Source organism: Octopus bimaculoides, chromosome 26 (genome assembly GCF_046866305.1).
Source record: "Octopus bimaculoides isolate indiv1 chromosome 26, ASM4686630v1, whole genome shotgun sequence".
Lineage (NCBI taxonomy): Eukaryota > Metazoa > Mollusca > Cephalopoda > Octopoda > Octopodidae > Octopus > Octopus bimaculoides.
In genome coordinates, this window is record NC_142953.1 from 3,512,801 (window position 1) to 3,540,799 (window position 27,999).

Sequence of the window (27,999 nt, forward strand, 5' to 3'; positions counted from 1 at the left end):
TTTTTATTGAACTTATCTGTTGTCCTCTTTCACTTTCAGGTGATAAGAATGTGACCCCTGCTTCTCCTGAAGTAGTTGCTCAGATTGTGGCTGAAGCAGAGAAGAGGTTGAAGGCCAACAATATACAGCCAGCACCCTTGAGTGAAAGTTTCTCCTCAAAGACAAATTCAGAAACATCCTCTGACATACCTCAGGTATATTTTTACATTTTGTTTTATAGATACACTTGTAGCTGTGTGTTTAAGAAGTTTGCTTCTCAACCCCATGGTTTTGGGTTTAATCCTACTGTGTGGCACTTTAGATAGGTTACTTTCTATTATAGCTCCAAGCCAACCAAATCTGAGCGAGAGAGAGAGAGAGAGAGAGTGTGTGTCTATGGTGTTGACGGTGGGAGTGTGGTGTAAGCAGTAAACTAGTTCAGTATGGTGGCCACTAAAAGAACCATTACTAAAATCTTTTGGCAGTAGGAACTGTTGGAACCAATTAAGACACAAATATTTAAACTAAATCCATTTGTGTGAGGAATTCAAAGTTGTTAATTTTTAAATTCTTTAATTTCAGAATCTTATTCCTGGTCTCAACAGTGATAGCCAAAGTCTGAAAATGTCTTTTGAGAGAACACCACGTTTGGATTCTTTATACTCTAATGATTCTCATTCGTTGATGTCTTCAGGAGAAAGCACTGAAATATTGCCAACAGACGTTTCAAAGACTGACAAAGATTTGGCCAAAGTTATTCCATCAACCAAAGGCAAAATTATAATTCCTGCAACAAATATCACTTTAACAACAGAGAAAACATCTTGGTTCAATTCAGGACCAAAATTTATGTCTGACTCCGAAACATCCCCCAGGGACAGGGAACAGGTAAAACCAAAATCGAAGAAAAAGGGAAAACCTAAGAACAAATCTGCTTCCAAAGATTTTACAGAAGAAAATGATGGTTTGTCTCCTTCCGCATCAACAACATCTTCAGTTGTCTCATCGTCTATGGAACAAATCTCCAGAGAACCCAGTCAAGAGAATGGTCTAAGTGAAGGAGACAAAACTGATGAAGTTGCCTCTGTAAAAAGCTCCTCAGCCCAGTTCTCTGATTGTGATGAGGATTACAATTATGAAGACGACAGCACAGCCGAAGATTTTCTCAAGTCACTGCCACCTGTCAAAGCTATTGAGCTGGAAAGTTTCCTCAAAAGATTCCAAAATGGACGACACTCTCCACCAGTGAGAGAACGTTCTTTCACACCAAGTGACTCTGGCAGAGACACTGCAAGGTTTTCTCCTCTGCTGGATTCGGTGACCGGTGCTAGCCATGACCAAAAGTATCCTTTCCAAAATACTGACATTTCCGATCGTCTTGGTTCCGTCCCTGGCAGTGTGGAGTTACCCGAGAAAGATGTCAGTTCTTTACCATCTAAATTATCGACTACCACAAAACCTAAAATCGTTCTTCCTGACCCTGGACCTCTTTTTAAGAATGCAATGAAACCATTTACAGAGAGAAAATCCAAGGTAGAATCACTTTTTCTGTTTTTTTATCCATTCATGTTTTATCCTATGCATGTTTCACATTATGGCTTTTTGCATCCTCTGCATTGGGTGTTCAGGTGTTCATAGTGTGATTGGATGCAGATCCACTACAATTCTTCAGGGGGAACACTCTATTGCACTATGTTGACACAAATCCAGTGTCAACATAATGTGTGTGTATATATATATATATATATATATATATATATATATATATATATATATATATATATATATAAGAATTATTTTAGACAGATTTGATGTACCTTTTCTCTGTATCAGCGTAGCTTTGTGTCAGCCAAGATATATTATATATAAACGTATTTAGTCTCATTTTGGTTGTTCTTTCTCCATCCTTTTCTTTCTCTCTCTCTCTCTTCAGGCCTATGTCGAGGTATCTTCTCCAGCAACAGGGAAACCGGATGAAACGAACCTAAATACTGTTCTGAAGGAGAAGGCAAAACTGGAGGGTCAGTTGGAAGTGTTGAGTGCAGAGGCAGAAATTGCATTACAAGAACGTGCGGAGTTACAGGCTCAAGTTGCCTCTCTGGATCAGAAACTGCAATTGTTCAATAATTCGGAGTCTGACGTGAAACAGAATGCACTGAAAGCCGACATCAAGAGCTTGAAAGAGAACCGTGTCTACTTGGAACAATGTCTAGAGGATACTCAGAAACTGCTCGAAGAAAAGATTGATGCTGCTAAACATCATGAAGAGGAATTGAAGCTGACCCAGGAGCTTCAGGACAAGCAAAACATAAATGTACGAGAATTGTCGGACAGTCTTAATGCCCGTGACGTGACCATTCAAGCTTTAAAAAATAAAGTTGCTGAACTTTATGTTGAGGTGCAGACTGCACTTCAGAAAAAGATGCTGTCTGACACTTATGCACGGAATGCAAAAAGTGACTTGTCAGCCATTACCAGCACAAAGCAGTGGTACCACGAACAACTCCAGATGGCCAACAAGGTTCGTTCAGAACTGCAAAAGGAGTTAACTGCACTGCATGCACAAGTCTCATCTCAGGGAATAATCAGTGAACGCTTGAAAGCAGATACTGCACGCCTGCACCAGTTGTTGTCTGAGACGCGGCAGAAGGCAGTGTTAGAGAAAGAGACACTCGCTCGACAACTGGAAAACATTCAGGCAGACATGTTGGAGAGAGAAACAGCTTTCCAGGAGATCCAGAGAGAGAGGCATCTCATTGAAGAGACATTTGATTCGAAAATTTTGAGTGTCGAGGAAGAGAAGTCAAAGATAGCCACCTTGTTGCAGACAACAGTTGACCTAGAGGCTCAACTTGAGAAATCACAAAACAACGTGAAGAAAAAGCAGATTCAAATATTTTCTTTAGAAACTGAGCAGGCAAGTCTGATGAAAAATCTGATGGTTACTGAAGGAAAACTCACTGAAAAGGTAGGATACTTAGATTTCTTTTTAATTTGCTCTTTTTTTCTTTTAATTATGACTTTTTAAAAATTTCATTATCTCCTATCCATATGGGTTGGAAAGTTTTACAAATTCAAATAAATGCATGAATTAGTTTAAAAAAAAATTTGTTGTCTAATTTGGGAGCGTATTTTTCTGTTGTAAAATTGTAGTCTAGCAGTAATGATTCCTAATTTGAATCCAGTAAGTCACGAGATATTTATCCAGAAGTAGGATACCTGACTACTAAATTTACATATACCCATGTCTGCACATCTGGACATACATAGAAACAGAACTGAGTGCACATACTCACACACACACTGAATCATACTCACATACACAGAGTAATACGTATACATATATGAAGTGACACATCATACATTTTCAAACATAATTTTCTTTGACAGTAATCATTATAATTACCAGTTTATTATTATTATTTTTTTTTTTTATCTCTTTTTCGTTTCACCAGGATAAAATCAGTGAGGAATTACAGCAGAAACTCATTGATGTTGAATCTTCTTTGAGTGCTTTCCAAACAGAAGTCAGTCGGAAGAACCAGGAAGTGTTGAAGTTGAAAGAAGAGAAGGCTGCAGTGGAAATATCTTTGGTAGCAGCTTCTGAAGAAAAGAAAATTTTTGATTCTTCCTTGGAAACACTTCGTGGTGACTTGAGTAAAGTAGAGAAAAGCTTTTGGCAAATGAAGCAGGAGCTGAATAATCGTGTTGCCGAACTTGAACAAGTGAAAGTGGACAGAGATAGGATCAAGTTGGAATTGGAAGAATCTCAGAAAACACTGTCTAATTTGCCTGAGAAAGAACTTCAGGAAGACAAAGAGAATCTGGTTGAACATTCTCAGAAGATTGAGAAGAAGAATGAAGCTCTTACCAAGGACTTAAATGATCTTCGAGGGCAGTTTACAGAATTGAATGACCGGTATTTACATGAAGTTCATGAGAAGGAAGCCGTACAGAACCTTCTAGAAAATGTCCAGAAGAATCTTGATCTTGTAAATGTTGAATTAGAAAAGGAGAAAGAGAGACCATCAAGTGAAGAGCAAAATCTAGAAAATTCTGAGAAACTTCTACAGCTTGAGACTGAGAACAAAACCCTGAAAGCAGAGATGAAATCTATTGAAAAGAAATGGCAAAACAACTTGACCAAACAGAAAGCTCGGTCAGCAAGACTTAGTACTGATTTAAATGCTGTGAAAGATGAATTGATGGAAAGACAAAAGGCTTATGACAGCAACACTGAACTTCTCAGTAGTAAACTCCGCGAGATGGTTTCCAGCAAAGAAGCACTTCAGAACGAACATGATATGCTTAAACGGAAGTTTGAATTTGGTATGTTGGAGCAACAAGATCACATGAAGGTAGAGTTACAGGTAAGATAACGACTATTTCATACTTCTGTGATTTTTAAAAAATCTATTCTGTCTGTCTTTTACAGTGTAGGGTTATTGGTACAATGTCCAACCATTGAAGTTTATCATTTAACTTATTAAAGGGGTCTCATTGCTGGACATTGGAGAACTTCCAACTGCCAGTGGGTCCTGTGAGTCACTGTTAGAGGGTCCTGTGAGTCACTGTTAGAGGGTCATATCTTATGTGGGGTTTCTTTCAGAATTACCTCACTCTTAGCCTTTGCTTAAAGAAAACCTTATCTACAACACACACATATATATATATATATATATATATGCGAGTAAAAATAAGTACAAAAAAGGTGTTTTTTTTTGTATGATTGTGTATAGAGGAATATATTATTTTGTTTAAAAGAGTTCCAACACTGTCTGTTTTTTATGTTTTATTTATATTCCTGCAGAACCAATGTGGGGTATAGAATATGGAATATACAATATATAATATAATATACAATATATAATATAAAATAAAATAAAAATGGATGGCACCATGAAAGAAAGTATTGAATGTAGATGAAATATTGAGTGTTCAATATAAAGGATCAAATATATAAATATATAAAGGCGACTCGAGTTTCAGGGCTATTTCCCTTCGTCATGGCCGGTATGACAGACTTTAACAGACTGCTATATATATATATATATATATAAATAAATGAATTTGTTTTAACATAAGACTTCTCAATTTCAGACTCTTGCTGGAGAATTAGAATTGGTAACCAGCCAGAAACATCAAGCTGAAAGTCAATTAACAGAACTGGAAATAGCAACCAAACAACAGATTGACCAATATGTAGCACAGGTTGTGGTCATGGGAGAGCAGCTACAGCAATTGGTCAACGAGAAAGAAGAAGTGGAGCGGGAAGCCAGTTCCAAAGATTACCAATTCCAGCTGGAACTTGAAAAAGAACGAGGTCGCCTTACAGGTCAGGAGCCCTGGGGTGGAACTTTTCCCTAAAATTTCTGTACTTTTATAACTAGTTTTAGTTATCCCATGATCAACCAGACTGTCAGATGTTGTTCTACATCACTGGCCACTTGAGAATGGGCAATGTCTCATGTGACCCACTTTTCATAAAAGACTGTATGGAGTGTGTTGGTGAGTGGCTTTATCGCAATCAGAGACAATAGCAGCCCAATCTCAGATGTGGGAGCAATGTTCCAATGAGGGTTGCACCTCAGCTTTGTAGGGGGTTAGTAGATGTTGGGCTGGGGTAGGGAGCCAAAGTATTTCTAACTTTGAAGATGAAGACCAATTATTGTGATAATATTATTATTTTTTTTCTCCTTATTTCTGAGTTCAAATTCCACCGAGGTCGACTTTGTCTTTCATCCTTTTGGGGTTGATAAAACAAGTACCAATTAAGGCCTGTGTAATTGATTAGCACCCTTCAAAAGAATCTTAGGCCTTGTTCCTATATTAGAAAGGATTATCATTATTATTATTATCATTATTATTATTATTATTATCATTATTATTATTATCATTATTATCATTATTATCATTATTATCATTATTATTATTATTATTATCATTATTATCATTATTATCATTATTATTATTATTATCATTATTATTATTATTATTATTATTATTATTATTATTATTATTATCATTATTATTATTATTATTATTATTATTATTATTATTATTATCATTATTATTATTATTATTATTATTATTATTATTATTATTATTATCATTATTATTATTATTATCATTATTATTATTATTATCATTATTATTATTATTATTATTATTATTATTATTATTATTATTATTATTATTATTATTATTATTATCATTATTATCATTATTATCATTATTATTATTATTATCATTATTATTATTATTATTATTATTATTATTATCATTATTATTATTATTATTATTATTATTATTATTATCATTATTATTATTATTATCATTATTATTATTATTATTATTATTATTATTATTATTATTATTATTATTATTATTATTATTATGATCATTAAGGCAGTAAGCTGGCAAAATTGTAAGCTTAGTGGCATTTCATCCATCTTTGTTCTGAGTTCAAAATATTTTACTTTTCATCCTTTCAGGGTTGATCATAGAAGTACCAGCTGTGTACTGAGGTCAATGTAATTGACTTGACCCCCCCTCCTCCTCCTCCCCGAAATTGCTGGCCTTGTGCCAAAATTTGAAACTTATATTGTTTTTATTTTTACTTTTCTTTTTCATATATATATATATATATATATATATTTTTTTTTTTTACCTCTGAAGGTTTACAACAAAGCAATACAACTCTGAAGAACCATGTGGCTGAGTTAGAAGAAGCTCTGGCTCGTCGTGAGTCGTCACTGGTCGAACTACAGACCCAGTTCAGCGAAACGCTGAAGAACCAAGATTGTAACGATTCTGATTTCAGCAACAGGTTACAGGAACTTGAACAGATGCTGGCTCATGAAAAGAGTAACCAGAGAGAGCTCAGGAAACAGGTCGGTCTTTTGGGTTTTTTTCTGTTGTTTTTATTATGAGGGCACATAGCCTAGTGGTTAGGGTGTTATGCGAGTTTGTGAGCTCAAATGCTGGACTGAGTGGTTCATCACTTAATTTCATTGATGATGATGATGATGATGCTCTACAATCGCTTTGACACCTGATGTGTGGCACACCATGCACCTGTATAGGCCATGTTGATTTGATGGAGGGGGTGGTGATCACTAGAAACAAATCATATGTGCAGGCTTAGCAAGAATGGTCTTTCTTGGAATCAAAAACCTACTATTGGATTAAATTTTTCTTATAGTTTCCCAGATTCTTATCCTTTTTGATATCAATTTGCCTGATTGTTGCAGTGTCTGTATGGTATAATAAATATATCTATCAACTCTACATATGTCAATTCTAGGTTAAATGTTTGCACTCTGTAAAAGATATTTGGATGTATTTTACAGCTTTTACATTACGAAAAAAACATGAAAAACGACACGATGTATCTACATGGATGTATCTATTGAAACATATCTGTTTCTTCATTGCAGATTGGTGTGAAAATTAAAGAAAACAAAAACTTGAAGCGGCAACAGAAAGCTCTGGCAACTGAACAGGAGCAATTACAGGGGAGCTTTGAGCAGAAAGCATTGCAATGTGATGCAACTGCAGATGAACTGCAGCGAAAGAAGGAAGAGCTGTCTCAGGTGCAGTCTAGTCTTCAGAATGTGCAGCATGTTAACCAAACACTGAACGCTCAAATTGAGCGCTTGCAACGGAACCTCTCCGACAATCAGGACCGCAATCCAGTCATACTGGAGCAACTAGAGGTAAAGGGCTTCTCTTGTTTACTTGTTTTTACCCAGAAGGTGTGAGATGTCATTTATTTACTTACATTTCTTATGTTGTTGTTTAGCCCCAGGTCAGGAGCTGGCAAACCAGAGGGCTACACCAAGCCCCAGTCATCTATTTTGGCATGATGCCCTTCCTAAAGCCAACCTCTTTACAGAGTGTACTGGGTGTTTTTATGTGGCGCTTGCATGGATGCATTTTAACATGGCTTTGGCACAGTTCCTCTATCATGTGGCATGGCACGGATGCTCTTCATGTGGTACTGGCACAGGTGCTCTTTGCAATGATGATGATGATGATGCTTGTCTTTCTCTGACTTCAGTTTGTTTTAATTTGTTTTATATTTGCAGAGTTTACAATGGAAGCTTCAACAGAAGAACTCTGAAATTGAGTCTGTTCGTCACCAATTGACTCTGTCTGAAGAACGACACGACCTGGAACAGGAGAATCTGAAAAAGACTTTACAGGTATTCTCTTCAACTGTCCTCATGTTTAGTTTGGACAAATAACCTGTAGATATGATACCTAACATTCTCTATCTCCCTGTTTCACTCATTCTAAACAAACCAATTATGATGCTGTGTATATCTTCAATGCATTTTATCATGCTACCAGCATTAGGGAGTTCGTCCCCTACAAGGAGGGCTTTGTATTATTTCTTACTCAGAGTTGCTACTCTCCTGACCAGTAGCCTGCAATGTGGCTTCTGATGTTCACATCTTCGTTGTAGGTTTTTTTCCTTTTTGGCAAGGTTTATATGGTAGGATGCCCTTCCTATAACCAACTACTTTACAAAGTGCCCTAGGTGTATTTTATAGTTCCACAGGCACAGGAGAAATTGTTTTATGTAATGAGGGCTAAAAAGACCCTTCTGTTTTGTATCAGTTCTTATTCCAGGTTACTGTTTTCCTAGACAAGGAGCCAGCAATGCATCTGGTGGGGTCTACATCTTGCTTCTATCTTCCAATGTATGTGTTGTGTATTATTTTTCAGTAACGTCTTTGATCTGGATCTTAGTTTCTCCCTTCTCTCTAGGGACCCTGGAAAGGGTCTTGGTGCTTTTCCTTGCTCCTATCAGTCACAGAAACCCTGAAAAGGATCATGTAGGCAGTCCTTCCTCCCTCCAGTCAGGGAAGCATTAAAAAACCTAACAGACATTGTCCTTTCTCCCTTCATTCACTGAGGCCCTAAAAAGGGTCACAAACACTGCCCTTCCTCTCTCTCCTGTCACTGAGGCCCTAAATAGGAGTGTTGGTGTTCCCCTTCTTTGCTTCCATCATTGAGACCCTGAAAAGGATCATAAGCACTTCCCCCTCATCCTTCCACTCACTAAGCCCCTAAATCATAGGAAGAACAGCAACCATGACTCTGTTAAGGGTCACAGTTGTTGCTCCTCTGAGTAAGACTTTAAAATAAACAAAAACAAAAAAAAAAATCTGTTTTCTTGTAATTCTTAGAACAACCAACAAGAACTGGAGGCCCTCCGTGGTGAACTGACAGCCTCACGCCAAGAAAAGTTGAACCAACAGGCTAAAGTGTCCGAATTAAGGAGTGCCCTCAAGACCTCAATCCATCAACATAAGGTCAGAAGACTTTTTTTTTCTGCTGTTTGTTTTGATTTTTGTTGTTCTGTATGTTTATGTTAGATTGATGAATCTATTTCTGTTTTTTTTTTTACTTTTAAGTTTATATTTTGTGTTCTTTTCTCTGATTGCAACCAGATCTCCAAAAAGGTTTCATCCAAATTAAAAAGCTCCCCCAAGAGGACCTTAGTTAACAGTGAAAACCTGACCGCAGAAGCCAGCATTGAACCTGAATCAACGCAGCCTGTGACTGAAGGAGCTTGCTCTCCGAACTGTCGAGACGTCGGGACACAAATGGATGAAGATACCAAGGAGACCATATTAGCGCTGGCCGGTGAACCATTTGACATTGAAGCCTTGGAACAGCTATTGCAGGACACAACAGTCCAAGCTCTGGAAAGCAAGTAAGTAACCTTTCCTCCATGGTACAGTTACACACACATACATATGTATGTCACCAGTTTCTGTCAGTTCCTTCATAACTCACTGTTTCTTTGAATAGTCACAGAAGTAAGATGTAAAGACCCCCTTTGGTCATTGAATGACCAGGGGATTGCACCAAGAAAGTTCCCCTCCGAGGCACAAGTCCAGGCAAGGTTGTTTATGGAAGACCAGCAGTCGCCCATGCATACCAGCCTCTCCTCTCCACACCACTGATGTTATCCAAAGAAAAGGCAAAGGCCAATACAGCTTGGCATCAGTGACATCGCAACTCAATTCTAACAGCTGGGTGAACTGGAACAACGTGAAATAAAGTGTCTTGCTCAAGAACACAACACATAGCCCAGTCCGGGAATCGAACGCACAACTGCATGATCATGACAGTGTGTCTGTGATGTGACTGTAGTGTTGTCTGTGTGACTGAGTCATGTATAAGCTACATGTTGTAACGTAAGTGAAAGAGACTGTAATTTAAAATACCTACATCTACCATTACTACTTCATGAATATGTAATCTCTTACAGACCATTGGATGACTTGCAGTCCTGCCTGAGTAGTCTTCGAGCTCAAATCTCCGGACTAGAGAAGCAGATCGATGATCATTCAGCAGCTATTCAGAATTCTGGTGAAACCTGGAGGTTAGTCTATTTGTAGTTCTGACATATTTTTCAGCTTTTATAGAACTTGGAACCAGAATGTTATTACGTAGATTATAAATACCTGGTACTTCTACATATTATGTATGATGGTGGCAAGAGAAACAATTACCTTGGCTTCATGGAAGGTAATGAGGCTCAACAAGATTGAAATAGTGATATATTGGTTGTCAAGTTCGTTTGTTCTGTTGAGAGAATTTTATAGTTTTATATATATTGTGCATTGATGCTGAAATATGCCTTATCTAACAGAACAAATTCATTTGCTGTATTGTGTATTATAAATAATTTTTTGGTTTGCCCATACTGCTAAATCTACACCACCAGATGAGCAATTCATTTTGATTATTTATAATTATGTGTGTATCAGAATTGAACTGCACTCTTCAAAACTTGCACTAAGAATAAGAACAAAGTAAAATTACTACCTGCTTTTATAGCAAGTTGATATAGGTAGTTTATCCCATCTCCCTCTGACTTTTTTAGTTCAAGCTATTGAAAAGAACCGCATTATTTATGGGACAACCCAATATATATAAATATATATCTAAAAATGTTGTGTATTTTTCATACTGACTTTATTAAATTTGTTTGCTGCAGTGTGGTGTAACAGTGTTCTTTTCAAGATCTCTTTTCCTTTCTCCTATTTACAGGGATGTAGAAACACAGGTTGTTGAACTACAACAAGTGGTACAAACTGTAACCAACACAACGTCCTGCCCGACGCTAACAACTACCGTGGCAGACACTTCAGAAGCAACCTATTGAATACAAAGTGTGCAGCCAGTTATTATTATTACTATCATCATCATCATTATTATTATTATTATTATTACACTATGTGGTGCACCAGTTCCTGCTGGATCTAACTGGATCTCTGTAGCACCCTCATTTACTTATCTTTCAATTATTGCCTTATTTTGGCAACAATCCAAAAATCAAGAACACAAGATCCTTCATTTATTACAGTTGGAGGAAAACAAAGGAAAGAAAAGTATTATTACTAACAATATACATACATGTGTATATATATATATATATATATATATATATATATATCTATGTATTGCTTTGTTGTTCTGGATGTGTCCAGTGGGATGTAGGGTTTGGTCTTTGTTAAAACTTTTTATCGTTATGTTTTGGTTAATTAGTTCCTTCTGCTATCTCCTGCAGTATTCTGCATGTCTTTACAGAATCTTTCTTGGCTGAATGTGTATGTATGTATGATTTTGTGTATATATGTAAGTGTATATATATTAAATATGTATCTTTGTAAACCTATACATGTATGTGTGTGTGTGCATATCTGAATATATGTGTATATATTTATGTATGTATGTGTATGGAGGTGGTAAGTGATGTGAGATTGAGTGGGAGTAAGGTAATCTATCCTGTACTCAACATCAGACATGTGTCCCCTAATTTGGTTCATCTTGCCACTAAATCCCTGGTTTTCATTTGGATTATGGCCTGTGTGTGAAACCCAGTTTGCAGTGGCTGGCATATATTATCTTCATCAATCTGAGGTGTCTACAAGCAGAGAAACTTTCTATGTGATCATTCGATATTGCTAGAAATAGTAGCCAAATGTACTTCATATAAAGAAAAAACACATTGGATAATGTAGTCTTAAATCTGAACACCCCCTACCATGCACACACAGAGAAAGTGATGGTGGTCATGATTAGCATGTCTTCAATCTGCTCAGTCAGTGTTGTCCTGGGCTAAACAACAATTAGAAAAAGCCTCTTGAGCTTACTAACAACCTTTATGCGGTCACTCAACCTGCTAGAAATATCAGCCAAGTCTCTCTCAAATCACTGTTGTATAAAAAACCCCAGCAGACTGGATGCCATCAGTCTGATTTGTGTGAATATCTTTCTCAAACATTATTTCTTTCAAGACAACTTTAATCAGATGCAAAGTGCCATCTTTGCTAATTAACCATATCTAGTAAAGACTCTAGTAGCAGTACCAAGACTGATGTTTGTCTAAAACTGGTTTTTTTGTTGTTGTCAAGGAATCTGTATTTTACATAAATAAGGCTCCCTGCCACATCCCAATGGAAGTTCTCTGTTCACCCTCCATCTCTGTCTGCTTGGTTACACACTGGTCATGAAAACAAAGAGCTGTGGGTTTGAGTCTCATGCATATGGAAACCCTACTTTATTTCCATCAGGGGCTTATTTATATGCCCCAATATTAGACTAATTTCTTTAGTCATTACACAGGGATCATTTATAAGCTTTAAGCTTATAAAATATTATTATTATTATTATTTACAGAATTGTAAAAATTGATACTGCTTATCAAAAACCATCGCAGATATATATGTGTGTGTGTGTGTGTGTACATATAATATATTATAAATGATGAAAGAAAGTGTTACAACCGGTATCTCTACTTTTGTATATATGTATATGCATTCATGTATGTGTGTGTCTACATATGTTTATAATATATATATATATATATATAATAAATGACCTGGCTTGTTAAGAAGGTGTTATACTCTACATCTCTATCTACTTATATGTGTGTGTGGTGTTATACCTGCATCTCTATCTACTTATATATGTGTATAAGTGTATATATATATGTGTGAGTGAGTGTGTGCTTATGTATATATGATATATATATTTTAAATGCTCTGGCTTGCTCAGAAAGAAAGTGTTAAACTCTGCATCTTTATCTACTTATATATATGTGTATGTATGTATGTGTGTCTATATATGTATATGCGTGTGCGTATATATAATATATATATTATGAATGACCTGGTTTGTTAAGGAAGAAAGTGTTACTCAGTTCCCTGAGACAATATTCTTTCCTATCCAGATCAGGTCTTTTAAACAAAGGTAGCCGACATTCTTGAGTGAAATCTTGTTTGTGTACCAACACTAATCAATGAGGAACGATTGATAAGTTGTCTTTGAGACACATTCTGTCAAGTTCTTGGGCAGAATTCTTCACAGAAGGTTTGTGAAGAAATTTTAAAGATTTTTTTTTTTAAATAGAACAAAGAAAGAAAAAGTGATAGTTGCCAAAACAAAGCTTGCTTGTATGTGTGTGTGTGATTTTACAGCTATTTTCTCATGTTTGACAATTTGCTGGAGGAAAAGTCCAACATTTCCTTGAGTGGAAAAATGAATATAAGAGAGTGATATACACATATAGATGCATACTTGTGTACATATGCATGTATATGTGTGGCTATATGTTTGTGTATGTGTGTTTGAATACCTGCACCCTTATATATGCATGTATTTGCATGAATGAATGTGCACACATACCAATTGGAAGTCTCCCTTTTTTTTTTTGCAATGTGTTCCTTTAATTTCTGAATGAAAACAAGAAAGATGACAGCCACTTTGGCCCCTACAAAGTATGTGTTGTGGCCAATAATTATTTTGGACTAGTTCACATGTGATAACATGTGGCACCTATGTTAATTAATTTTGTCAAAATTGTTGATAATGCGGGGTTTCTTTGGTGAAAAATTATAAAAAAGTAAAGGGAAAGAGTTTCAAACATGACTGGAAATATATAGAACATGGAGGAAAGAAACAAATACAACAGCAAAAACAATTGTAAACAATACTAAACAAATAAACAAACAAAACAATCAGCACAATGACTATAACTTCGCACTGTTGTACCACTGAATACTTGGTCTTTGAATTCATTTGCAAAAACATCCTGGTAATAGCAACTGTAAACTCTTTTGCTGCTGCGGAAATTTCACAACGCTTAACTGTGGAAAGGAATTGTATATTCCAACCTGTTGGAACTATTTTCTGTTGAGAGATGTCAAGTTTATCAAGGCAATGTGACTTGCAGAAAATATCAATTCTATTTTTTGGTAGATATTTAACATTTCTGGAATAAGCATGAAATTATTGTTACATTTGGGGGTAATCATCTTTTGCCACACATTTTTACATCAAGAATCTTGCAAAACAATATATATATGAAATTATATTTTGCAGTTAAAGTGTTAATTACCCCTCTAGTCTGTGATTGGGAGGTAAAAACAAAGGGGTTCTTTTTTTGCTTCTTGTTTGGTTTGTTTCTAAATGCTGAGATAAGAAGACATTGCAAGTGAGACGAGTCACACTCTCTCAACCAGTGACTATATCACATACCCTACTTATCTTTGTGTCCATTTTCTTTTTTTGTATTTTTTCTTTTTTCCCCCATCATTGTTTTTACAAATTTGTTTCCTGCTCTGATATTTTCTTTTGAGAGGTAATTCAATAATTTTGCTTTTTCTTTTTACTTCTTGATATTTATTTATTACATTTGTTTAGATTTAACATTCATTTTAAGAGTTTCTTTGTTAATTGAATTCTCTCTCTTTTTCTGTTTTTTTTTTTTTATGACTGTTTTTGGGTACGAATCTGTTTATTTGGTTTCTGATTATTTTTAGCAGGAGAAAGTCATGTTTATTTCTGCATCTCACAACACTACTACTACTACTACACTTACAACACACACTGCAACTGCCAGCATCACATTACCCTACAACTGGACCCTCACCAGCAACGACTACTCAAACAGACCCATGCATTGGAGGGATGTCAGCTGAGTGGTGTAAAGGCGTCATCTACCAAGAATAGGGAACCACTAACAAATGGCGGATGCTACAATTCTCTGTTACAGCACATACTCCCATACTACTACTACTACTATCATATTACACTACAGCTACCGTTACACAACACTATACCTGCACCACACCATACCACTGCCACAACACTACACCTCTGTTACATAATACTCCCATTACACCACATCACACTTAACACACTCCACCTCCATTGCGTTATCCCACCACTGCCACCATCCCCCGTACAGCTTTTCTACTTAAATTATCCAACTGTTTATTATGTATGTTGTTAAATTCTAATTGTGAGCTCCCTGTATCCATCCTGAATTCAGGAAAGCTGGGAAGAGAGAAGGTCACTGTGTTACCCCTTTTTTGGGGGGAGGGGAGTGGGGAAGTTAACAAGCTCGTTTAATATGCACAATGCTTATGTATAGCTTTATAACACTCAAGGGAGCAATTAGAAGAGAGGTTTATGCAAAATCTTTACATGAAATGTGTTAACCCCTCTAAAAGAGGCCTACACCTAGACACAGAGGGGGAAATAAGGGCTAAGGTAGTAATGGCTACAATTGGGCTAGTCACTCTAAATTGGTCTGTTTCTTTTTTGTTTCAACCCTTTCTCAGAAGTGAAGAGTAAACCAGTGAAAGAAATTCTACATGATGTCTAGATCTGCTAGAAATAAGTCAAATTTACCTCAAACGTACCCTACATTTTTAGAAAATGACAGTTCATAATTTGAAATGTTCTATTCTTGAATGAGATGGGATGGTCATGGCTAGAATGCCTTTGATTATAGGTCTTCTCAAAAAGGGGCCAACTTGGAGACTCAACAGCAACAAGTGTAAAGAGAGAGAAAAGAAGTGGGGGTCCCTGGATTTTGATCAGGCGGGGATATGATAAAAGGTATTTTAGGGACTATATTGTATATAACACATTCTTTCTGTTTTAAGATAGTTGGATGTGACTTGAGGGAATTTGGTTGCTATTTCTAGCAGATGAAAGTGGGTGCTGTCGGTCTTAACATCACATACAGTTGTAATAATGTTTCATTGCTCAGTAAGCTAATATTTTTATTTATTCATATGTATTTGAGGTTCTTCAAACTCCCTTTCCCTCTGCATTTTTTCTGTTCTCAATATTTTTTTCTTTGGTTCAAATGATTCATTAAGAAAAGTTTATATTTTTGGTTTAAAAAATAAAATAAAAAATTATTATTCTTATTAATTTTATTTAATTTAAATTTAGAAAACTGAGGTCATGTCTATCAATGTGGTTGCTTTGATTCTTAGCTGGAATTTTTAATAATTTATTTTGCATGTATTGTTCCCTTACAGGGAAAAGTATGAACATCGCATCCTCATCATCTTCCATGCAAAGTTCATATTCCATGGTTCCTGGTTAAGAGATAATAATAATTCTTTGTACTACAACGGGCATAAGGCATGAAAATTTTGAAGGGAGAGATAAGCCAATTATATTGACCCCCACTGCTCCACTGGTGCTTATTTTATTGACCTCAAAAAAGACAGGACCCCAAAGTAAATCTCAGCAATATTTGAACTCAGAATGTAAAGTTGGAAGAAATACTGCTTAGCATTTTGTCCAACACAGTAACGATTCTACCAGCTTGCCACCATAATAATAATAATCTTTTTTCTACTATAGGCACAATGCCTGGAATTGGGGGAGGGGATAAATCAATTACATTGACCCCAGTACTCGACTGGTACCTATTTTATCGACCTCAAAAAGATTAAAGGCAAAGTTAACCTTAGTGGAATGTGAACTGAAAACATCAAGACAGGCAAAATGGCAGATGAGAAAATATCTCACAGGGATGAAGACTGCACTAGGAGTTGCTTGAGAAGACCCAGGAATATGCAGACAAAAGGTGAATGCAGCAACAGGCTGCAATGTGCCAAAATGAGAGTTTTTATTAAGGTGGCGAGCTGGCAGAATCGTTAGCATGCTGGGTGAAATGCTTAATGGTTTTTTTGTCTGTCTTTACATTCTGAGTTCAAATTCCACTGAGGTTGACTTAGCCTTTCATCTTTTCAGGGTTGATAAATTGAGTACCCATTGAGTCCTGAGGGTCGATGTGATTGACTGTCCTCCCTCCTGACAAAATCCAGGTCTTGTGCCTATAGTAGAAAGGATTATTATTATTATTATTATTGTTAGGGTGGCGAGCTGGCAGAATAGTTAGCATGCTGGGCAAAATGTTAAACAGCATTTCATGTCTATGTTCTGAGTTCAAATTCTGCCAAAGTTCACTTAACCTCTCATCCTTTTTTGGGGTGGATAAAATAAGTACCAGTTGGATACTGGGGTCAATGCAATCAACTTACCCCGCTCCCCTGAATAGGTGGCCTTTGTACCAAAATTTGAAATTATTATTATTATTGTTATGACTGTTTTTATTATTCATGGTTTCAGAAACGATTTGTTTCTTAAAACAAAGAATTTAGGTACATGATGGAGAGGTTGTAGCAAAGTGTTGAAGGTTCACAAAACTATTCACTGGACAACATTATTTTGTGTTGGAGAATATTGGAGGCAATGAAAACTTCTTTGACAAATGACATTCAGCCGTCACCTCGTTTCAGTCTCTTGATGAAAAACTCTTTTCATCTACTGTTATATTCCCCTTTTCCTGCTATTTACCCAGTCCCCATTTTTTTTTTTTAAAAACCCAACAATTTATCCTTGTAACTCCAGCAGTTTCATAATTAATTAAAAGATTATTTATTGATTGTGTTGTGTTAATTACTTTAACCTGCCTGAGTTTTGCTTTGGTTCTATGATCAAACTTTCATGTTAATTTATATTCCAAACACCAGATTTTTGCATGTTGGCACTCCGCCGCTTACGACGTCGAGGGTTCCAGTTGATCTGACCTACGGAACAGCTTGCTCGTGAAATTAACGTGCAAGTGGCTGAGCACTCCGCAGACACGTGTACCCTTAACGTAGTTCTCCGGAGATATTCAGCGTGACGCAGAGTGACAAGGCTGACCCTTTGAAGTACAGGCACAACAAGAACAGGAAGAAAGAGTGAGAGAAAGTTGTGGTGAAAGAGTACAGCAGGGTTCGCCACCATCCCCTGCCGGAGCCTCGTGGAGCTTTTGGTGTTTTCGCTCAATAAACACTCACAACGCCCGGTCTGGGAATCGAAACCGCGAGTCCGCTGCCCTAACCACTGGGCCATTGCGCCTCCACATAACCTAGAGAAAAACATATTTTCATCAACAAAGGGTATCTGACAAAAGCTCATTAGAGAACATTTGAATTTATGTACAGTAAATAAATTCTGAAAAGCCTAAGGTTTCCTATTGTACCATTGTGTTGAGAATACTACCGATCAAATATGGATGAGTAAAGCAAGTACAGTTATTAAGAAATCAAAAATGTATCAAAATAACTATTATCTTGTTAGAACAGTGTAATATAAAAGCAACAGACTATTTCTATCTCAACGTTTTCCGTAAAAAGTGTCTTCGGCGATCTTTACCAAAGATCGGCCTTTTCCGTAAAAAGTGTTGGAGAGAAACAGGGAAACGACGTCATAAAAGCGAAAGACATACAGAGAGCGCGATTTATTTGGAAGGGTTTACGGTTAGGGTTAGGGAATTCCGTCCCTAACCGTAACCCTAACCCTAAACACTAGCCCTAACACCGTAGTGAAGATCGTGCGGGTGTTACGGAAAAGGCCGATCTTTGGTACAGATCGCCGAAGACACTTTTTACGGAAAAGGCCGATATTTAGGACTCGTACCGTTAGATCGCCAGTAATCTTGTTCCATATTAAATAAAGCAGAAATTTGTTGTTATCCTTAGGAAATACCAGTGTAAAGGTTAAAAAACAAGAAAGGGCAAACACCCACTAGAAGTATACAATCTTTAAACAACAAACAAAAAATTCTTAAAAAAAAATTATCTGAAAGAAATGGGATCCTTCATCCTGCTAAAGATATTTCCTGTTTTTGCGACAATATACGCCAAAATTTTTAATTCTCCTTCTTCAGCCCAAATTTTAACATTTTAATTCTTTTAGATTTTTTTTTTCAATCGACGTAGAAAAATATGGAGGGAAATTTTTTTATGCTAGAAATAACAGCCAAAATCTCACAAAACTGCGATAACATAATGAAAGAAATATTTAATCAATCTACTTACCTTTCTGCAAAGGTTTCTTTCAGAGAAATTTCCTGCAGTAATATGACAAAGTGAAATGAAAGTGTGAATTTGTTTTTATTACAAACTCAAACCTTCGCCATGTCCGCCGCCGTTGGAATTTAGTGAGGATAAACTTCGACAATTTCATATCGTCCGCTGATCCATTGATATAGTTCAGCCGTCTTTTGATTCGGGACCAATAGGCCTCAACTATGTGTTTTAAAAGATACTAATTAAAATAATTATTTGTGTATAGTCTTCCGTGTCTTCAGGAACCTGGATGTAAATGTTGCAGCCGCCACAAGAAACTTACGAAGTCGCTGGGTTGGTGGTGAGACATCCCGTCGGAAAAGGAACCGAGCGACCATACTACTGCTTCGGGTATTCAAGGCTCATTCCAGATCGAATTATGCTGTTCTTGAGCTTTCTCCATAAACGCTCAATTGATGGGTTGACGGGATCAACAAAATGCTGACTGTGGTTCACTTGATAGTGTGTATATAGCACAGGTTGTTGAGGTTACTAATAGGCACACGCTAACGGTCATTATAGATAATTGGGGAATAAGTGCAGGCAAAGTCCCAACATCTCGTCTGTCGGTCTCACTGGATTCGTTTAGCGGTGGGATCATAAATGCCTTCTTACTTATTCGTTCCAGTCCGCCAAAAAGCCAAACCGTTTTCACAATCCAGCCGCGTAGGTATTTTCGACGGACGAAAACTGTCTTTTCAATGCCCGGTTCTCCAATAACAGTTTGGTGGTTTTCTGCTCAAAACTGGCAGACGACACAAAGAGGTCTTCTTTCGGTTCGGAGGTCTACGGAGGTTTTACGGCAGAATCCGGTTTTCCCCGGACAATCTCGTGTACGCGGCTGGTGGCCGTGTTCGGCTAAAAATGCAAAGGAGATCATCCTTGCCGTAGAAACAAGATACGCATTCATATAAAGTGATGTTGTAAGAGTTACAAAGAGCCATGCTGTTGTATGAAGCCTTCAAAGTTAAAGGTGTAAATTAAATATAAATAAATATTAGTGTGATTCTTTCACTTGTAGCGTGGTAGGGCAATCTTTCGTTTTCTACCCGAAGGCGACGGCATTCGGTAAATTCCGTAAATTCACTGAATCAGCAATTGATACGGACTTTCCGGCGCACAATTCCAAACTTAAAAAGATAAGTACCGGGATCTATTTGTTCGTCTAAATATTTCAAGGCGGTGCCCCAGCATGGCCGTAGTCCAATGACTGGAACACAAGAAAAAGGCAGGTAGCATGGATCAGTTCAAAACCTGAAGGTGATACCGAGCAGATTGTAAATTTAAAAAAGCTAATCTAAGGGAGAGCACCTATTTTAAAAGTGCATTAGAGTTAAACCTATTACCTCCCCCTTGAACACCTTTCGTGGAGTCCAGTCGAGCTAAATATTCTTGATACATTGCTTCTTAATGGAGCAACATAATTCTGTGCCACCCACCTCTTTGCTTCCCTATCACTATTGTCACCCATGTTGGCTGTAAATAAAAGAAAATACTTGGGTTTTGCTCTTCACTTGACTAAGTCATAAAAGTTATTTTGTTGATACCACTCTGTGTTTCCTAGTTGCAAATAAAGTTTGCCGGTTAAAAATAAATTTCATTATATGTTATACATACATGCTTTTATACACGTGTACTTACAAGTATGTAACGTGTAAATCTATGTACACATACGTACATGTATATATATGCATGTGTGTGTGTCTGCATGGATGTATGCATGGCTTACCTGGAGAATGTCTTTGGGCAAATAAAGACGTGAATCAGTCGAAGTATCAAACAAAAAAATTTTTTTAATGAAATCCATCAAGAAACAAATCCTTTAATTTCTTTTATCAGTTTATTAAAAATGAGAATTTGAAGCTGGATGAAAGACATTGGTAAAGGTCACAGACGCTAAGTTGAAGAAGGGGAGATAACTGATTGAAAAGTTGTAAAATAGTTCTAACATGAAAAATGGTGTACTTTATCGTGAAGTATATTTGTCACCTAAATGTGGCTAACTCTTAAGGGTTGATGCTACTGTAGCTTGTAGCCCCAGGGAGACATTTCCTCCAACTGGCTATTGACACACTTTCTGTGCTCTATCAGTATTTGCAAAGGGAAGTCATCTTTCCCATCTCCAGCCTCACCGATACACACAGACCCGAGTTTCTGGGTATTGACCTGCCATCAGCATGTGACAACCACCGGTTGGCAATGGGAAGTGGTTCTCAATGCAAAGAACCATTTCCCATATGTATGTATATATGGATATTTTATATAATATATTCATTGAAGAAATATCTCTTCAAAATATTTGATATTAAACCAGTGTATCTTGGATAAAAATATCCCTATAAGAGGTTTTGAAAATCCTCATTGTTACTATATATATATATATATATATATATATATATATTCACTAGTAGTAGAATGTTCAAGTAGTTTTCAGTAAAAGAACCGACTGATGCTTGCAGAAAGTGGAATACATTGTGTCCTTGAACAAGACACTTTATTTCACATGACTCCACTTTACTGTATCTGTAATTCAAAGGGACCAGTCTCGATACATTCTGTGTCACACTGAATCTTCCTGTGAACTACCTTAAGGGTATGCACATCAGTGGAGTAGTCAGCCATATGCACATTGAATTTGAACTCAGAATGTAAAAACGGATGAAATGCTGCTAAGCATTTTGCCCAGAATGCTAATGCTTCTGCCAATTGTTTCTAACATAAGCATGAAACCAGGAATTTTGTCAGCAGGTGTGAGAGAGAGTCAATTAAAATGACTCTGTTACTTTATTGATTCTTTATTTTAAAGGTTCTGGAAAAGAGGAAGGGCACAGTTGACCCATGACAGGATGTGACCTTTGAATGTAGAAAAGCCAGATGACTCTGTTTTATCTTTATATTGTGGATGAATGTGATGACAAACTGAACTAAACAAAACTCTTTGTTTGTTTGTTTTTCTTCCTTCTTTCCATCCATTCTTTCAATCCAATCTTTGTCCATTCTTTGTCCATTTTTTGTTCATTCTTTGTCCATTCTTTGTCCATTTTTTGTTCATTCTTTGTCCATTCTTTTGAAATCATGGCTGGTAGGACTGACAATGATTAAAGAGTTAACTGAAGTTTGCGAGTCCCTTCACTGAAAGTAATGATATGACAAATAGTGATAGGCTTAATGTAATGCTATCTGATTTGCCAAACACGCCATTGCACATGTCTTCATTGCACAATGAAACGCACAGTATTGCTGCTTCAGACATAATATAAGTGCACACGGAAATGTTGTAATCCCCATTAACCTTTTGAAGTTTTTTGTATGGTGAATTGTTCATACGGAACGAGAATGTTTCATCGTTACAGTCCCTAATAATAGCTTGTACTTGCCCTGAATAGAAAATAAACAATTGTAAGAAGCAAGAAGAGGAAGGGAAAACTTAAGTTTTTACTGCAAAACCCAAAAGAAGGAAACCTTCATGTAACATCTTTGCATATCTAAGTTTATTGGAAATAAAACCTTTTTTAACCTGGTAGCATTCTTATTACTCTGTCAAATGTATTGTTTCTTTATTCACATTGTTTTTAATTAATCATGCATTATCTTATAGCTTTGAGATTTCAATGATGTAATTGTTTATTTTTAGAATGACATTGTAGGATAAGTGAGAGGCTGGATCTGGCTGGCTTGAACATAAAACAAGTATTTGGGCTGGAGAAGACTAGTTTAAGTCATAAAGGGATGATTAAATAAGAAATGTTTTATGAGTTAAATTAGCGAGGGTGATTAAATATTAAATGATGATGAAGGAGAATAATAATCAATATATTTTGCTGGCTAAGTTCACTTCTGTTAGGTTTTGTTGCTAAAACTTAAGGGTTACTGGTTGAGAAATTTCATTCAACATAAAATAAAAAATATCAATTCAAAATAAATAAAAATAAGTAAAAACGAAAATAGATAAATTTGGTTAAAATTCATTAAATTTGTTTTAAAAATTCAAATTTAACTTTTAGTAATTTTTATTGAATTTTCATTTAAATTTAAATTGTTATTGTTGTTGTTATTGTGGTAGAACCATTGGACGAAATTCCATATATTATTTAGATACAATTCTTTACAATCTTAGCACAAACCTAGCTGAGGTCAAATTTGCCATTCATAGATATGGGGTTGATAAAACAAAAGTACCAGTCAAATACTGGGGTCAATTTAAATGACTTAACACTCTCCTCTACCAAATTGCTTATCTTGTCTCTAAGTTAGAATTTATTATTATTATTATTATTATTATTATTATTATTGTTGTTGTTGTTATTATTATTATTATTATCATTATTATTATTATTATTATTATTATTATTATTATTATTATTATTATTATCATTATTATTATTATCATCATCATTATTATTATTATTATTATTATTATTATTATTATCATTATTATTGTTATTATCATTATTATTATTATTATTATTATTATTATTATCATTATTATTATTATTATTATTATTATTATTATCATTATTATTATTATTATCATTATTATTATTATTATTATTATTATTATTATTATTATTACCTCTGCCTTAGCAAAGGCGGAGATATTGTTTTCAGTCATGTTTGTTTGTTCGTGGACAAGATATCTGAAGAACCGTTGGATGGATATGGATGAACCTTTCAGGGATGTCTGGTCTTGTGACTGGCACGAACTGATTAGATTTTGGAATTGATCCAATACTGGACAAGGATTCTGGATTATTTGTTATACTTATTTTACTTTACATGAAGTATTATGATCTTACGTTGACATTCAAGTCTTTCTCTGATTATCTCCCTTGAAAGCATGCTCATAGTTTCCATATAAGTTATGGCTGCCTTGCTGTTTCCAAAGTTTTATTTTCATTTCTCTATTATTAATTTTACTCGTGTCTCTATCTTGGTAGAAACTGATGGATTTACTTACCATTTTTCATGTATCTTTCAATAGCACAGTATGGCTTTGTCATGTGTGAATATTTTGAACAGTTTACTGCAAACTTTGAATCCATTCCCAATCGGTATTCCCTTATGTCTGATTCACATTCTGAAAAAGGTTTGCTTCCTTCACAACTGTAGCAGGACAGACCATTGCTGGTTGAAACTGAAAGTAAAATTGAGAGGAACAAAAATAATAATAATAAGGCCCTGATGTAGTATTAGGCACTGGCTCTCATGGCTTCTGGTCTTAACTGATAAGAAATATTATCCAGGTTCTGGAGTGGGAGGAACAGGAGAAGTAGGAGGTGGAAGGAATAGAGTTTGAAGAAATAATTGATGGGAGAATTATACAACAGCAGCAGCAACAACAACAACAACAACACCACCAGCAACAACAAAAACAGAAAAACAAGGAAGATATTTATGATGCATGGAACTGTGGGAAACCTGCTAGAAATAGTCACCAAAGATCTTTGTATTGAACTCTGTTTATCACCTAAGAAAGAAGGCTGCACAAAGCAATATGCTTTCTGACAGACTTACTAACAAATGGAATGGTCACAACTGGAACATGTTTGATTATAATCCTGCTAGAATAGGACAGACCTAGGGTTAAACAACACACAATTATTTGTGACATGGTGCTATTATGGGGGGGGGGGATGAGAAAAACATTCTTGAAGCTGTGAGAAATAGCAGCCAAATTACTCTCATCCTACCTTCACTACAAAAACCCCACCAAAAAAAAAAAAAAAATCAAACAGATGATATAATTTGACACAAGAAACAGGATGGTCATGGCAAGAATGCCTTTGATCATTGGTGTACTGGATCAGAGTTTACCTGGGGCTAAACATCAGTATTATTTAAAGAAGAGGGTTAAACATCTGAGTTTAGCTGTTATTATAATTCATTGTTGTTGTTGGGTAGCCCTGAGTTTGTGCTGTTTGGGCAGATCGATGATCCTAAACATTTCACCCATGACCATCTCATATTTTGGTTTTATTAGGAACAGCTATTTCTCCCTTGTTTAAATTTGGAATTCTCAGTGATGTCCGTTCAGTTCTAATGGCCCTGGGGTCAGGATGTCACACACAGGTGAGACTCTGAGTAGCAAGAAACTGACTCACTTATTATAAATCAAATTCCACCAAGGTCAACTTTGCCTTTCATCCTTTTGGGGTCGATAAATTACGTAGCAGTCAAAATACTGGGGTCAACTTGATTGACTTTTCCCATCCCCTTGGAGTTGAACGGATTATCATTATTATTAGTTTACAATGAAAATAAATTTTAAAAAATGAAATATAGAAGAGAAATGTGGATCCATTTAATTAAGAAAGATATTTAAGAGAGTAATTGAGAAATTAACGAACATATACATGTATTACATTACTGAATTGTGAAGAGAAGCAATAAAGTTCACAGTTACCTGTTAGAAGAAAGGTAAAGAGAACAGACCAAACAGGAACCATTGTTACTGTAACTCATAAATGTTATGTTCCTCTCACCTTTGGATCAGGTCTATTTCTTATCAACAGTCTTGACTGTTCATTTGATTGTACTCACCCCCTCTGAGCCTGCTGGTGACTTGAAATAGGTTTGAATATTGATAAGTACTCTGTCGTCATCATCATCATCATCATCATCATCATGATGGGATAATAATTACAAAGCTGAAGATAAAGCTATAGCGTAAGAGTGATATATCATGTTTTATCTGAGGCCAAGCTGGGGCACTGATTTGAAGGGTTTTTAGTTGAAGAAATTGAATCCAGAACTTGATTTTTTGTTTTATTCTATCAGTCTCTTTTGCCAAATTGCTAAGTTACAGTGATGTAAACAAACCAACACTGATTATCAAGCATTGGTGAGGAGAAAGAGACCAGAAATTCACCTCCCCCACTACACATTCCCACTCTCCCACCTCTACACAACTATGCACACATACACACACAAACACATCCACACACATATATACCACATACACATAAACACACATACCACATACACATGCATACATACACACATTTGGTGTAGCCTCTAAGAAGTTAAATACCTTTGTAAAAAAAAATATTTCACAAAATTTTTATATTTTATATTTTTAAATCTTTATATATTTATACACTCTCTCATACATTTGTGTAACTTCTATAGCTTATAAAGGGATTGGCAGTTTATAATTTCTTTTCATAAAACTCACTGTATAATACAATATTATATTTTGTTATATTTGTAAATTACATATTGTTTTAGAAATTTTTTGTATTTGATATTTGATATTTTTATACATTTGTATATCCTTTCTTAGTATTTATAATTATAATTAATTTTTTTGACAATGTATAAAGTCTTTTTATATAATTTACTGTATATAGGAATCCTTATATTAGTATATTTTTTAATCATGCAATATATTCATTAAGTGTTTACATTCCCAACACTTGTAAAGAAGTTTGTATGCATGGATTACAACGATTTTACTTGACTTGATGCTAGGAATAATTTCTTGTGGCATGCATTATGGAAAGATGAATTTTTCCATCAGTTTTGTTTTTGTGATTAGTCACTAATCTGGTCCTAGTGACTGATCTTAGTCTTTTGCTTAAGTGTAGTATTCTGTGAGCAATGAATGGTTTTAGGTTGTTGCTAGGATCTATTATCTATGTTTTGGATTGTATTATTTTCTGTTTACAAAGTTTCAGGTTAACAGGTTTCATATCTGGTAATAATGACATCATTAAGATAATAGCATTCCCATGATTCTTGCAACAAGCATTATCGAAAGAGAAGTTTTTTTTTGTCAGTTTTGTTTTTGTGATAAGAAACTAGTCTGGTCCTAGTGACTTGAGTGTGGTATCTGTGAGTAGAGACTGGTCTTAGATTGTTGCTAGGATCCATTATGTATGTTTTGGGTTGTATTATTTTCCATTTATAAAGTTTTAGGTTAACAGGTTTCATATCTGGTTATAATGGCATTAGCATCAAGATAATGACAACGATCTGAAGGTCCCTTTACGAGTTTGCTCGATCTGCTAGAAATAGAAGTCAAATCATAGTACAGTCTCTTTTAAAAAAACAACAGAATGTTCCTGACAGGAAGAGATCTGCTCAGTTTCAACTGGTTGGAGCTAAACAACGAAAACAATGACAACCACAACAGCAACAACAACAACCACAACAACAACAAAAGAAAAACAGCAGCAGTAGCAACAACAATAAGATCAACTCATTTGTTTTTAATTCTGATAATATTGTTTTATTTTTATCACAGTTTGTGTTGATAGTCATGGGTTTCCCCATGGATCAATCTCTGGTTGACTGCATTTGATGTTGGTGAGAGTCTCAAGGGATCGTCTGTAGATTTCAGGCAAGACAAATACCACAAGGTATTTTGTTCCAAAGCTGTGATTTTTTATTTCACTTTTCTCACTCTTGTTTATATCTTAACCGTGGCAAAAAAAAAATACACAATGCAATCAGTGTGCGCCAAAAGTGTTTGGCACTAAGCTGCTTAACCAGAGGAAAAGGACACGAATCTCAAAGCCACTTAGGGCGATGTTCTGACTGGTGGCAGGAATTCCTGGAAACCAATTGGTCAACAAATTGAACATACACATGACATATGCATTCCTCAATTGTAGATCACTCAGGATAGTCAACTGGTAATTTCGGAAAAGGGTTTCAAATCCTAGAACTTGCTACACCATATTCAACTGCTAATGTATATAACTTTCTTTATGACTCAATATATGTTTATATATGTATATGTAAATATATATATATATATATATATATATATATATATATATAT

At 35.6% G+C, this 27,999-nt stretch overlaps 2 protein-coding genes and 1 long non-coding RNA gene across 5 annotated transcripts in view; 1 reads left to right on the forward strand and 2 right to left on the reverse strand.

The window, feature by feature from the left end:
* Nucleotides 1–17,759, forward strand: part of LOC106871978 (uncharacterized) — a 61,540-nt gene extending 43,781 nt beyond the window's left edge. For all 3 annotated transcript variants that reach the window (XM_089343060.1, XM_014918769.3, XM_089343059.1), the window contains 12 exons: nucleotides 40–194; nucleotides 562–1,512; nucleotides 1,913–2,947; nucleotides 3,435–4,349; nucleotides 5,080–5,314; nucleotides 6,658–6,872; nucleotides 7,419–7,697; nucleotides 8,070–8,186; nucleotides 9,177–9,302; nucleotides 9,441–9,706; nucleotides 10,268–10,381; nucleotides 11,053–17,759. In XM_089343060.1, the coding sequence (XP_089199186.1) occupies nucleotides 40–194; nucleotides 562–1,512; nucleotides 1,913–2,947; nucleotides 3,435–4,349; nucleotides 5,080–5,314; nucleotides 6,658–6,872; nucleotides 7,419–7,697; nucleotides 8,070–8,186; nucleotides 9,177–9,302; nucleotides 9,441–9,706; nucleotides 10,268–10,381; nucleotides 11,053–11,167 (4,523 nt within the window). In that variant the 3' untranslated portion in view covers nucleotides 11,168–17,759. The remainder of the gene's footprint in view (nucleotides 1–39; nucleotides 195–561; nucleotides 1,513–1,912; nucleotides 2,948–3,434; nucleotides 4,350–5,079; nucleotides 5,315–6,657; nucleotides 6,873–7,418; nucleotides 7,698–8,069; nucleotides 8,187–9,176; nucleotides 9,303–9,440; nucleotides 9,707–10,267; nucleotides 10,382–11,052) is intronic.
* LOC149130921 (uncharacterized) lies at nucleotides 15,198–20,479 on the reverse strand. Its single transcript, XR_016238578.1, has 2 exons — nucleotides 19,185–20,479; nucleotides 15,198–18,232 (listed from the first exon to the last, which is right to left on the reverse strand). It is a non-coding gene; the product is annotated as an uncharacterized LOC149130921 (long non-coding RNA).
* A 556-nt stretch (nucleotides 20,480–21,035) lies between these two features.
* LOC149130922 (uncharacterized) lies at nucleotides 21,036–27,998 on the reverse strand. Its single transcript, XM_089343064.1, has 3 exons — nucleotides 25,618–27,998; nucleotides 24,172–24,348; nucleotides 21,036–22,592 (listed from the first exon to the last, which is right to left on the reverse strand). The coding sequence occupies exons 1-3, from the start codon at nucleotides 25,658–25,660 to the stop codon at nucleotides 22,321–22,323; spliced, it is 492 nt and encodes a 163-aa protein (XP_089199190.1). The 5' UTR covers nucleotides 25,661–27,998; the 3' UTR covers nucleotides 21,036–22,320.
* Between the last annotated feature and the right edge of the window lies 1 nt (nucleotide 27,999).